Source organism: Loxodonta africana, chromosome 12, assembly GCF_030014295.1.
Source record: "Loxodonta africana isolate mLoxAfr1 chromosome 12, mLoxAfr1.hap2, whole genome shotgun sequence".
NCBI classification, from domain to species: domain Eukaryota; kingdom Metazoa; phylum Chordata; class Mammalia; order Proboscidea; family Elephantidae; genus Loxodonta; species Loxodonta africana.
Window position 1 is genome coordinate 106561723 of NC_087353.1, and position 12004 is coordinate 106573726.

At 49.0% G+C, this 12004-nt stretch overlaps 1 protein-coding gene across 6 annotated transcripts in view; it reads right to left on the reverse strand.

Moving 5' to 3' along the window:
- Positions 1 to 12004, reverse strand: part of HIP1 (huntingtin interacting protein 1) — a 274804-nt gene that overhangs the window by 37439 nt on the left and 225361 nt on the right. For 5 of the 6 annotated variants that reach the window (XM_064296137.1, XM_023556048.2, XM_023556050.2 and 2 more), the window contains 10 exons: positions 10326 to 10466; positions 7683 to 7740; positions 4686 to 4761; positions 4419 to 4559; positions 3967 to 4064; positions 3555 to 3627; positions 2701 to 2896; positions 1933 to 2021; positions 1393 to 1509; positions 51 to 152 (listed from right to left, as the gene is read on the reverse strand). In XM_064296137.1, the coding sequence (XP_064152207.1) occupies positions 51 to 152; positions 1393 to 1509; positions 1933 to 2021; positions 2701 to 2896; positions 3555 to 3627; positions 3967 to 4064; positions 4419 to 4559; positions 4686 to 4761; positions 7683 to 7740; positions 10326 to 10466 (1091 nt within the window). The remainder of the gene's footprint in view (positions 1 to 50; positions 153 to 1392; positions 1510 to 1932; positions 2022 to 2700; positions 2897 to 3554; positions 3628 to 3966; positions 4065 to 4418; positions 4560 to 4685; positions 4762 to 7682; positions 7741 to 10325; positions 10467 to 12004) is intronic. The other variant, XM_023556049.2, reaches the window with a different exon arrangement.

Consider the following 12004-nt stretch of genomic DNA (forward strand, 5'->3'; position numbering starts at 1 on the left):
AAGCTAAAGGGAAGAGAATGAGGGAGGGAAGAAGGGAGGTGCTCACTTACCTGGGCAGAAGTTTCCAGGCTGCCTTGGAGGACCTGGAGTTCCTGTTTGTTGGTAGCGAGTTCTGTCTTCAAGCTCTCTAGAACCTCTGTCTGTTCTTGAGTCTGAAAGAGAAGAAAAGCCTGGTGACCCTGGTCTGGGTGGTGGTTACAAGGGACACATGAATACACAAATTCCTTGAGCTCTAAATGAAAGCTGTGTGCACTCTACTGTGTGTACACCATATTTCCACAAGAGGGAGGACCCCAGAGCACACCAAAATTTTCCTTCTGCTTAAGGGGAATGTCAAAGGAGGAACTTTAGGCACATTTCCCAAGTGTGATGCCTGAGCCCAGAGCACTAGTCACGTAGGCATCCCGGCATCTGGTATACCGCTGAACGACACCATTCTGAAATGACTCCCTTTCTTTGATTTCTTTGGTGTGCAGCATTTTTCAAAGAGTGGACTGTGATCCACTTGTAAGAATTCACAACCAGCATTTCAACAAAATGAAAATAAGTAAAACTAGGAATATGCAAGTACATTCACAAATTAAGGGTAAGTATTCCTTGGGTGGCGTAGTGGTTAAGTGCTACGGCTGCTAATCAAAGGGTCGGCAGTTCGAATCCACCAGGTGCTCCCTGGCAACTCTATGGGGCAGTTCTACTCTGTCCTGTAGGGTCGCTATGAGTCGGAATCGACTCGACGGCACTGGATATTCTTTGGCGAAGCTTTTACTTCCATTAGCCAGTTGCCATGGAGTCGATTTTGACTGATGGTGGCTGATGGTGACCCCATGTACGTCAGAACTGTGCTCCATGGGGTTTCAGTGGCTGATTTTTCAGAAGCAGGTCACCAGGCCTTTTTTCCAAGGTGCCTCGGGGTTGACTTGAACCTCCAACCAACCATTCAATTAGCAGCTGAGTGTGTTCACCATTTGTACCACTGGGGAGTCCTAGGTACATGTAGTTTTCACTTTGGGTCACAGTCAGAAAGTGTGGAAGCCACCATTCTAAGGCTTTATCCATCTGATGTTTTTACTAAGCCTCATCCTCTAAGCCTGTCTGGCTGTGCAGCCTCTCAGCATAGTGGGTATTCTCCTGTCTGTAAGTCAAAAAGCCTTTGCTGATTAACCCCATTCAACTTGGGTCTGTTCATTACTTCATGACCGCTGTTGGTAACCGTGTCCTGTATGGTGTACGCATGGCCGCCCGTGGCACGAGAGCGCTAGGCGGCACGGACTAGCCCACAGAACTGCCGTGGAACTGACAGAAAACAAAGTCTTTTGGTCTGTGTAGTGCTCAAGACCTGCCTCTAACTCGGAGAGGCCCTCCATTTCCTGCTGCGTATCTCCCTCCACTCACCCTCCGCTGGGCCTGCTCGCTCACACGCCGGAAGGAATCCTCCAGCCCTTTTTTCTCTCTTTCCAAATCCACCTGTGCTTGCCTTGCCACCGACACCTGTTTGGTCACCTCTGCATTCTGTGAGGGAAGAACAATGTCTTGAACTGGCTTATCGCAGGCTTAAAGGACACCGTCCTTCCAGAATAAATGATGACACTCAGGCCACAGGTGCCCTAGAGCTAGACACAGGGATCACTTTCCTGCCCAGAGGGAAGTTGGAGTAAAGCCATCATTTTCAGATACTCAACTCTCAGGTGTTTACAAAAATAATAAAGATGGCAGATAACCTAATTGGGGCTGGTATCTAGGATGGAGCTCAAGATATGGGAGGCAAGGGAGCTTGAAACATTGTGGTTCCCAAGGAATGGTGACAAGCCAATAGAAACTGGTTGGGGCCCTGGATCTGGAGAAGCCACGAGGCCTGAGTTGCTATCTCCCTGTGGTTTGGGGTTGGCAGGATGGCGGGGGTGGGGGGGTAGGGGGAGGAGTTGAAGGTCCTACCTTCCGCAGCAGATCAGCATGGCTCTGAACCAGCTCGCTGTACTTCTCCTTTAGCTTGCTGTACCGCTGTTCGTTGGCTTGGGCCTTCCCTGTGTTGTCAAGGACCAAGGTAAGGAGTCTACCTTGGCTGGGAACCTTCCAGTAAGCCAGGGCCCTTAGGAATGTCCTCCTCTCTCTTCACAAATTTATAAACCTTCTTCTCCCTCAAAACCCTACCTAAATAAACTCCTCTGGGAAGTCTTTCTTTGTTTCAAAGAAATACACCCTATTGAAACTGCTCCACTGATTCATGCCTCCTCAGCATTTGTATACATAAACCAAACCAAACCTGTGGCCGTCCAGTCAATCCCAACTCATAGTGACCCTAAAAGACAGAGTAGAACTGCCCTGTAGAGTTTCCATGGAGCACCTGGTGGATCCAAACTGCTGACCTTTTGGTTAACCACTATGCCAGCAGGGTTTTACTTTTTTAATGTTTCTGGGCTTTTATGTGAATCTTTTTCTTAGGCTATCTATCCTGTCTCCCTCTCTTCAGATATACACTCCCAGGGCAGGTCCTCTGTGCCATCCTCTGTATTCCTGTCTCCATGTCTCAGGGCTCTGTACCTTGTGGACTGATGACCTTCTGACTCATGACGAGAGCTGGCATCCCTGACAGCTCTTCTAGAAAGATGCAAGGCCTGGGCTCTGCTGCCCAACCTTCATCCTTAATCCTGAGTCTAGCTAGGCTCTGCGCTCCCCGGACTCCAGCCCACCCCCACCGCTCACTTTCTATCTCTGTCAAGCTCCGCTGAGCCTTCTCTGTGTCTTCTCGCTTCTTCTTGAGCTCATCTAGCTCCGCCCGGAGGAATTCACTGTCATCGGCTGCCTGTTGCCGCAAGTGCTGCTGCTCAGCCAGCTCAGCTTCTAGCTCACTGAGGCGACCCTTGAGCTGCAGCACAGCCCGCTGGTTCTGTGGGAGGCACTGGGGTCACAAGTCAGTCACCGTACTGCGGTGGACTGGGTTGGGTGTGCTGGGCAGGAGAAACATGGTCCATCAGGTTTCCAGCTCTGACCAAGTACTTAGGTTTTCCTAACGAGCTAACTCCCAAGGTCTCATCAGAGTTGAGCCTTCTGGTCATTATGAGTGTGGACCCAAAGTGCTGGTGAGAGGCTGAGACAGGTGACAGGGAGGGCAGGAGAACTGTAATCACAGAGCAGCCTGGTAGCAGCAGTGGGCGAGCTAGAATGTGGAAGGAGCGGACGCTCTGCCTGTCTTGGTAAGGAAGCCATCTGACTGGCCACGGGTCTGAGAGGCAGTGAAATGCAGCAGCAGACGCTGCAAACGGCCCCCGGAGTTACACACCAAACTCCTCCTATCGCCAGGAAGTGGTCTTTCTCACCACAGCTGCACAGCCAGGCGGTGACCACCATTATCTCTAAGTCTCACAGTGGCCCTGGAGCCTGGCTTAAATGCTGCTCTAAAGGCAAATGTAATGGAGACCAAAGGAAGACAGGGCTCTTCTGGCTTTGCCAAGTCTCCTAATTAACCCTCCCTAAGTGAAGTGAAATGAAGTGGATTTAATATTAAAATCCATCATGCTTTGATGAAGCACAAAAGCAGGTCAGACCCCAGCCCATACCTCAGTCTTCATGTTTTCCAGCTGTGCCTTCAGCCCACTGATCTCTCTGTACAGCTGGTCGATTAAGCAATCCCTGGGGAACAGAAGAACACGTTTGATTGCACCATGCTTCTACCCTCCTTTAACTGTGAGCGGGGAAAGGGACGATTCTGTGAAACTCCATAAATTATACTCTAAGGGCTTCAGGGTTACTACATACTCATTTAATACCCATAGGTCCACTGTTACCTCAGCATCACTGGGTTTTCTTTTCGGATTAAAGTGGCCAACACTGAGGATGAAGACAGTCCTTACCCCCTAATATCTAAGAAGCACCAGCAACGTTATGAGCTCCTCTTAGGTAGGTGTTCCTAGACAGATCATGGTTTAATTTAGTTTCTACACCGTCTGTTTTAACCCAGCTTGGACTCACTTCTCATCCTTGTTCACACCATTCTGACTGTTGAAAATGAAGGGATCACTGCTGAATGAGCTGCCAAAGATGTCGTCAAACTTGTTGTCAAATAAACTCTGTGGTGACCAGAAGGGATTGAGAACAAAGTTAGAGATCCAGAGACTTCTACATGTGGGTCAAAGGCAGCACGTGTCAGGATGGACCCTTTCTGAATTTGGTTCCGACCCACTTTCTGAATTTGGTTCCGACCCACTTATGATGGCTCCTAGGGAACATAAGTCAGGGGTGTGCAGTCTAGGTCAGTGCTCAGGCTAGGAGGTGGCTGAACAATTCTTTGATCCTTAAGAAAGAACCCAGTAAGACGTGATAGGGGCTGTTCATAGAGTTAGAGCCAATGAGCCTGGCTCATTCTTGAGACCTGCACTTGAGGGAAAAGGAAGGGCCAAGTTTCTCTTCCAGGTGGTCCTCACCTGCTGGGAGGCATCCATGTCCATGAGGTCATCCTTCTCTAAGACAGGCTCACTATCCGGGGACGAGGCCTCAGCTGGGATTACCACCACAGGGCTGATGTGTTCTGACAGGGCTGAGGCTCGCAGAAAGTTAGGTGGGTTCTGAAGAGGGGAGACATATGCTCAAACATGCCAGTCCCCCGTGCTCGCCTGCCAGGCTCTGCCAGCCTCTTAAGACAGTACCCAGGGCCTCAGCAGCTCGCAGGGGTATGGCCGGGGCACGCGTACCTCAGGAAGCTGAGGGATCTGGATGAGCCGCTTGAAGTACTGCAGGTTGCTGGAGCGGTAGAACAGATCTTTCAACCTAGGGGTGAAGAAGGCTCAAAGGGGTGCTGGGTGCCTTTGCCAGCCCCAGGTAGAGGGCAGTGCAGCCACCTAGCTTTCGTACCACCGCCCCGTCTAAAAGGCAGACTGTCCAGGAGACGGCCTCCGTGTCACTGGGATTCAATTATGATGCCACCAGGGAAGGATTACTTACAGCCAGTCCTCAAGCACCTGGTCACGAGGGGACAGCAATTCATACTACAAACCCTTTGCAGAGTAAACCCTTTGCAGGGTAGATAATCCAAAAACTAATTTCTCTGTCCGTATAGAATATATATCGTTGTTTTGCAGATTTAACTTCCCGGGAATGTCTGACTTAGAGTAACATTAAAAGGAATTTGCTTTCTCTGAGTATGAACTGGAGTCCCTGGGTGGTGTACACAGTTAACGTGCTCAGCTTCTAATGGAAAGGTTGGAGGTTTGAGTCCACCTAGAGGCACCTTAGAAGAAAGACCTGGCAACCTACTTCTGAAAAAAATCAGCCACTGAAAACCCTACAGAGCACAGTTCTACTCTGACACACATGGGGTTGCCGTGAGTTGGAATCGATGAGATGCCAACTGTTAACTGGGCCAACTGACCACAGGGAAGGGGAAGGGAATGTAATTGCTGAGGCAGATCTCTTTTTAATTAATTTGTCTTGTTTTAGAGCTATGTGCTATCTCCCTAATTAGATTATAAGCTTCTTGAGGCAAGGACTGAGGCCTGCTGAGCTGGGTTTACCACAGGACCAGGCACAGAGGAGTCACTCAATAGATATTTGTGGGAAAAAAACTATCTTCACTGTGTCCTAGTCTTAGATGAATATAGGCATGAAGTCAAAATTTTTTCCCATGCCCAAATCCTCACTTTGAATCTAAACTCTGGGTGCCAAGAAGGCCAAGAGCATCCAGACCTATATATTCTGAGAGGAAAGAGGATCACGGAGCTTAGCACCTTCTACCCACAACACAGAATTTTCTCACACTCAACCCAACAGACTAGACCCCTGGGGTCCCATGACAGAGGCTAGGCTTGTCGCTGTGACTTCAATGCTGCCACCTCTGGATTCAAGGGCAATGAGGGCTCAGGGAGGGGCCAGGCCTGTTTGGAAAAGAAAGTGCGGTGGCTACTCAGTGCAGATGCTGTTTTCCTAAGCCAGAAAAATCTGAAAGGCAATGAAATCACTGACCACACAGCTCCTCCTTTCTGGGATAGAGCCAACAATAATAAGTTCTACTGCTTTCACAAGCTACTGGAATTTAACATTCCAGGAAAGCAGCCCCAGGGCCGTCTCCTAGAGTTTAATAAGTCATTTATTACAGAATACATACCAGGCTTCTCAAAGGGAACAAGGAAACCAGGAGGTTAGTGCAGCCCTGATCTTGTCTTCTGATTGCTGCTGGAGAACCAGCCAGAGAAGCCTAAGCTCTTGGTTTCAGGAGCTAGGGTTTCCCTGCCATCAAGGGTGCAGAAATCAGCAGGAGAGACAAGGAGGCCAGAGAACGCAGTACTACGCCAGGATCCTCCCATCTCTCACCCCACTCCGTCCCTTCCTCTTGGGAATATTTACTCACAGGACGAGCTGTACTTCCCATCTATCACCAGTGATTTTTCCCCAAATTCACTGTGGACTTTAACCCCCAGCCAGCCAGGCTCCTTCTCTCCTAGGCTAGACAGCTGCTCGTTAGCTTATTCATTTGTTCAGACGTTTATCGAGCACTATATGCTTAACTGACTGATGTGCCAGGTGCAAAGGATACAATAATGGGTAAGACAGACAAACAGAAATAAAGCTGTACGCTGAATATGAAGGAAATAAGCAAGGCGCTGTGATAGAGACGGGGGTGAGGCAGGGATGGAGGTGGAGAAGAAGACACTACTTACATGAGGTGGCAGAGACTGCCTCTCCTGGAGCTGGCTCGGCTGGGAGAAGAGCATCCCAGCAGAGGGACCACAAGGGCAAAGGCTCCGATTGGGGAATGCGCTGGGTATGTTTCAGAAACCGAAAAAAGACCCTGTGTGGCTGAGACACTGTGAGCAATGGAGGTGAGGTCAGAAGGAAGTGGCAGGAGCCAGGTCACGGAGGGCCTTATAGGCCATGGAGAAGGGCCTGGGTTTTATTTTAAGTGTCATCAGAAGCCATTAAAAGGCTTTGGGCAAGGAATTCATGTTTTTACAAGGTTGTTCGGTCTGCTATGTGAAGACTGTATTGTAGGGGCTGGAGGAGGGTCCAGGGGGCCCAGTCAGTACTGTAGTGGTCTGACAAGCAGCAATGGTGGCTGAAGAGACAGAGATGAGGGCAGAGCCAAGACAGGTGTGTAGAGGATCAACTCAACCTGCAAACAGACTGGACATGTAGGCGAGGAAAGGGCAAGTTGCAGATCTCTGGCCTAACTGGATGGTGGCAGTTCCCAATGAGACAGAAAAGTCTGGGAGAAAAAGTGTTCTGGGGGAAAACCTAGAGTTCAGTTTGAGATTTAAGCCTCATGTAGTGATGTCAAACAGACAAGTGGGCATGTGAGACAGATCCAGAGGTTAGGTTCAGCTAGAGATACACGTTTGGGAGTTGTCAGCATGTAAATGGCATAAGGCCAAGAGAACTCGGGGAGAGGTAAAAAGAGGATGAAGCCCTGGGCACAAAGCTGGTGGTGATGAACAAAGGCTCATTCTTCTATACGCTTCTGTGGGAGTCATCAGAGAACCGACAGCTTCTCCAGGCACTGGTCAGTGCATACACCACTGTCCTGGCCACGTTCCATCACTTTACACCCTTCAAGTATAGGCACTGGTCAGTGTATACGCCACTGTCCTGGCCACCTTCCATCACTTTACACCCTACTAGTATTAACCCTTGCATGGATTAACTGCTTTTATAACACTCTTTGATTCACCTTCATTCCTATCACTTAAGCCACTCACTTTGTGAACTGCTCCATGAAGCGGTCCCGGTGGCCCTGTAGGGTGTCGGCTGGAAGACCTGGAAGAATTGAAGAGCATGAGTGGGGAGGAGGACCAGACAGCCAGTGAACCACAGCAGGGATCAGGAGGGAGGAAACCACCCATCTGAGGAGTCAGGGCATGTGGCCAGTCCTGGCCAGGGGCTGCCGAGGACTGGTGACCAAGAGAGCCCAGCAGGACCAGAGCAGAAGACATGCTCTGAGGCAGTGCTGCCAGCAGGGAGTCTGGGAGGAGACGCCGGTGGTAGGAGGCCTTATCCTCCACCACTTTTGAAGCGCTAGTCATTCTGGGCACAGTAGGATGGATGTTGTATCCCCGACCAAGTAGGAGGACCAGGCACGGCAGGCCCTGGAGGGGTGGTTCTCTTCCAGGTACCGGATCTACTTGTTCTAGTAAAACCAGGGCTGATGTGCACTGGAAGAGATCCACAGGTCCTGCCTGAAAGGATGCCTGGCAGAAGGCAGAGAACATGGGGCTGGGACTCACAGGATCTTGGTTCTAATTCACTCTAGGACCTGGATAAACAGCAGCTTCTGTGGGAAGGCCTCCTCACTGACAGAGTGGGCTCCCTGATGCCCTCTCAGATGGTGTGGTTCTATGCATTTCAGCTACCGATCACAGCCTAGCAATCCTTTTTTGTTTCTTGCTTAAATTTTAGTTATTTTTCAATGGGTAATACATTCATTTGGTCTAAATAGGTAGTACAATGATAAGACATGATAACCTGAAAAAATAAAAGTGTAAAATGGATGAAAATGGTACTTCACCTCTATGATTTTTCTCCCAAGAACCCATAATCCCAGTCTAATCATAAGAAAAACAGACCAATTTCAGTCAAGACACTCTACGATATACCTGATTGGTCCTCTTCAAAACTCTCAAGTTGATCAAAAATGAGGAAACGCTATGAGAAAACTGTCACAGCCAAGAAGAGTCTAAGGAGACGTGAGAGCTAAATGGAACGTGGTATCCTGGGTGGGACGTTGAGACATTAGGTACACACCGTGGAAAAGCGAATGACGCACGGGCTGTCCTTAGTGCTAACGGATCAGTGCTTGTTCGGAGCTGTGACAAATGTGTCACTGTAAGACACTAACAGCAAAAGACACCGCGTTGGGGGAGTAGCATGTGGAAACGCCCTCTACGATGTCTGCAACTTTTCTGTAAAACTATTCTGAAATTAAAAGTTATTTTTTTAAAAGAAGACTGTATAAAATCTCTTTCTTACCTTTCCTCAGCTACACAGTTCCCTGCCCAGAGGCAACCATGTGGGCCTCATGTATTGCAGAAGGCCTTCAAGCCCAAACATGGACTAAGTGCCCTCTCTCCTCTCACAACTCATCACTTTATAAGAAGGAAACAGGGATCTTCTACCAGGCAAGCTGGGTTCCACAGTATCTTAGAAACAATTACAAGTTCATCTGTATCCAGAGCTGCTAAATAACTGCCTCCCTTCTCCTCTCGGGATTTCTGTCCATCCTCCCTACGTCCTTCAGGTGTGCTCATTTACTCCAAAGCCTTTCTTTAAATGTTGAACAGCAAATTCCAGCCTCCCCTCCACCAAGCTACCTAGATTAATCAGAAGGACGCTGCTTCCCCTGCCTTGCCAAAAAACCCATCTCACTCTCTGTCAACGACCACAGTTAGAGTATCTCCTGGCTGGACTTGTAAGACACACCCTTGTCCTTCCTGTGTCATAAGACCTTCCTGGTACCCATCCACGCCTCGATTTTTCTTGGCTTTCCACCATCACGTACTGTCTTCATGGTGGCTGCCTTACAGAGTGCGGCGCAGGAACCACCCGCACTAACTCGCCTAGGCATAAGCACCGTAAAACGCAGACTGTGAACCCCAGCAGACCTACTAACACATGTGCTGTGGGTGCAGGGCATACCATTTTAAACAACAGGCATACAAAAGTGTAAGAACTTCCTCTGCAATGCAAAATGGGTTCTGCTAAGAACCCTGGTAGCACACCGGTTAAGAGTTTGGCCACTAACCAAAAGGTCGGCAGTTTGAATCCATTAGCCACTCCTTGGAAACCCTATGGGGCAGTTCTATTCTGTCCTATAGGGTCACTATGAGTCAGAATTGACTCGATGGCAACTGGCTTTTTTGGTTTTAAGGAACCCTAGGGACCTGCAGGTAGGAAAGGGACAGCGCTCCATGGACTTGAGAAGCTCTGATTTACATTTGATATTTCTCCATAAAATCCCATTCGTACAAAGGCATTGTGTTGGCAGACAGTTTGGAAACACTGTCCTAGATCTTGAGGTGCTAGGGCAGGGACCAAGTCTGTTCTTATTTCTGTGGTTCCTAGAGTATGTCATGTATTTGATAAGTGTATTTGTGCTGGATGGTGTGGTTATAAAGCCAGAGGCCAAAGGAGAGGAGCCATCCTGGGACATTACTATGACAATCCAGATGCTTCTCTGGGCTCTGCTCTTCTAGTTCCAAGACAGCTAGGCTCTCAAGGACTGCTTGGAACAGAAGTAGAAAGCCAAGGGCACTGAGAGGGTTTGCATCTCTCCAGGGACAGCCTCAAGCTGTGATCCTTCCATCAGCTTGAAGCTCACAGGGAAAGACCCAGTCCAGCGTACTCACAAGAATGGAGTTTGAAGAGGAGCTTGACAGTGTAATCATAGAGGTGGCTGCAGTCCAGTATGACCTGGATCAGCGGGGCGAGGCGGCACTGCCCAGCTGCTGTTACTGACACGGAGCGGGACATGTCCAGGGAGTTGAACACTAGGAAAAAAATAAAGGCGAAGATGAGAGGGAATAGAGGTAAGAAACGACAGGTGACCTCAGAGGGGCAGAAGGGAGAGATCCAACACCCACAGAGGACCTACTCTGTGCCGATGTTACCTAACGAAATTCATTTAACTCCTAAAACACCCGAAGAGATAGGTAAAGGTACCCCTGCTATAAAGGGGAGGAAATTAAGCTAAGTAACTTGAAGGAGTTTGTTAAAGCCACCCACTTGTGGTATTTCTGTTATAGCCGCACTAGATGACTAAGATAGCATTTGGTACTGAGAGTGGGGTGCTGCTCTAACAGATACCTAAAGTGTGGAAGTGGTTTTGAAACTGTAAATGGATGGAAGACTCAGAAGGAAGTGAGGAGAACTGTTAACACTGGAGAAGGAGCAGATGGTGAGAAACAGCAGCAGAGGACTGGTAGTAGCTGCAAAAAACTAGGAGACCAGAGCCAGACAGCACTGGAGCCAACCCACACAGTGAGAGAGCTAGATGCCTGTGTGCAGGAGGCTTCCTGGAGCAGTGGGGTGCCTCCAGGGACTTACTGGTACAGCTACTAAGCTTTGGAACACTTGCCCCAGCAGGGCAGATGTGGGCATGAGGTCTGGGTGCCAAGAGGCCGAGGAACACAAGAAGCTGAGGTGCCCAAACTCAGTCTCAAAAGGTATGGCCTCAACCTCTGGGGTTTCAAAGGGTAAAGTCATGGCCTCTGGTGTTTCTAAGGGTAGAGTCTCCACTCATATGAGCTAGGAGAATGGTGCACCTAAAGCCGAGGGGGCAGAGTTGGTGCCCCAGTGGGCCTGGAATGTGGAGCTGAAGCCCAGGGCTGAGGAGCCTCCATTCAGAATCTGGAAAGTATGGCCAATACCTAGAGTCTGGAGCGCAGGGGCACTGTGCAAATGTTCTCAGGGAACATAGGATTATTTTCAAAGCCTTGAGTGCTAATGTGATGTGTCCTGTTGACTTCCTTGGTGCCTGTTATTCCTTCCTTTCCTCCAGTTTCTCCCATTTATAATGGTAATGTCTAGCTTGTGCCTGTTCTGCCATTGTACCATTGGAAGCACATAACTTGTATTCTAGATTTCACAGATGAAGAGGAATCTTTGGATTTTGGACTTGATTTAAGACTTTTGCTACGATATGATGGGGTCAATGTGCCTTACATGTAGCAAGGACATGAATTTTGGGGGCCAAAGTGTGGAATGTCATGGACTAAACTGTGTCTCCCCCAAAAATATGTATCAACTTGGTTTGGCCATGATTCCCAGTATTGTGTGGTTGTCCTCTATTTTGTGATTTTCCTATGTGTTATAAATCAGTCTCTGCCCATGGTTAAAGAGGATTAGGGTGGGATATAACACCCCTGCTCAGGTCACATTCCTGATCCAATCTAAAGGGAGTTTCCTTGGGATGTGGCCTGCATCACCTTTTATCTCTCAAGAGATAAAAGGAAAGGGAAGCAAGCAGAGAGGGGGGACCTCATACTACCAAGAAAGCAGTGCCAGAAGCAGAGCGGGTCCTTTGGAC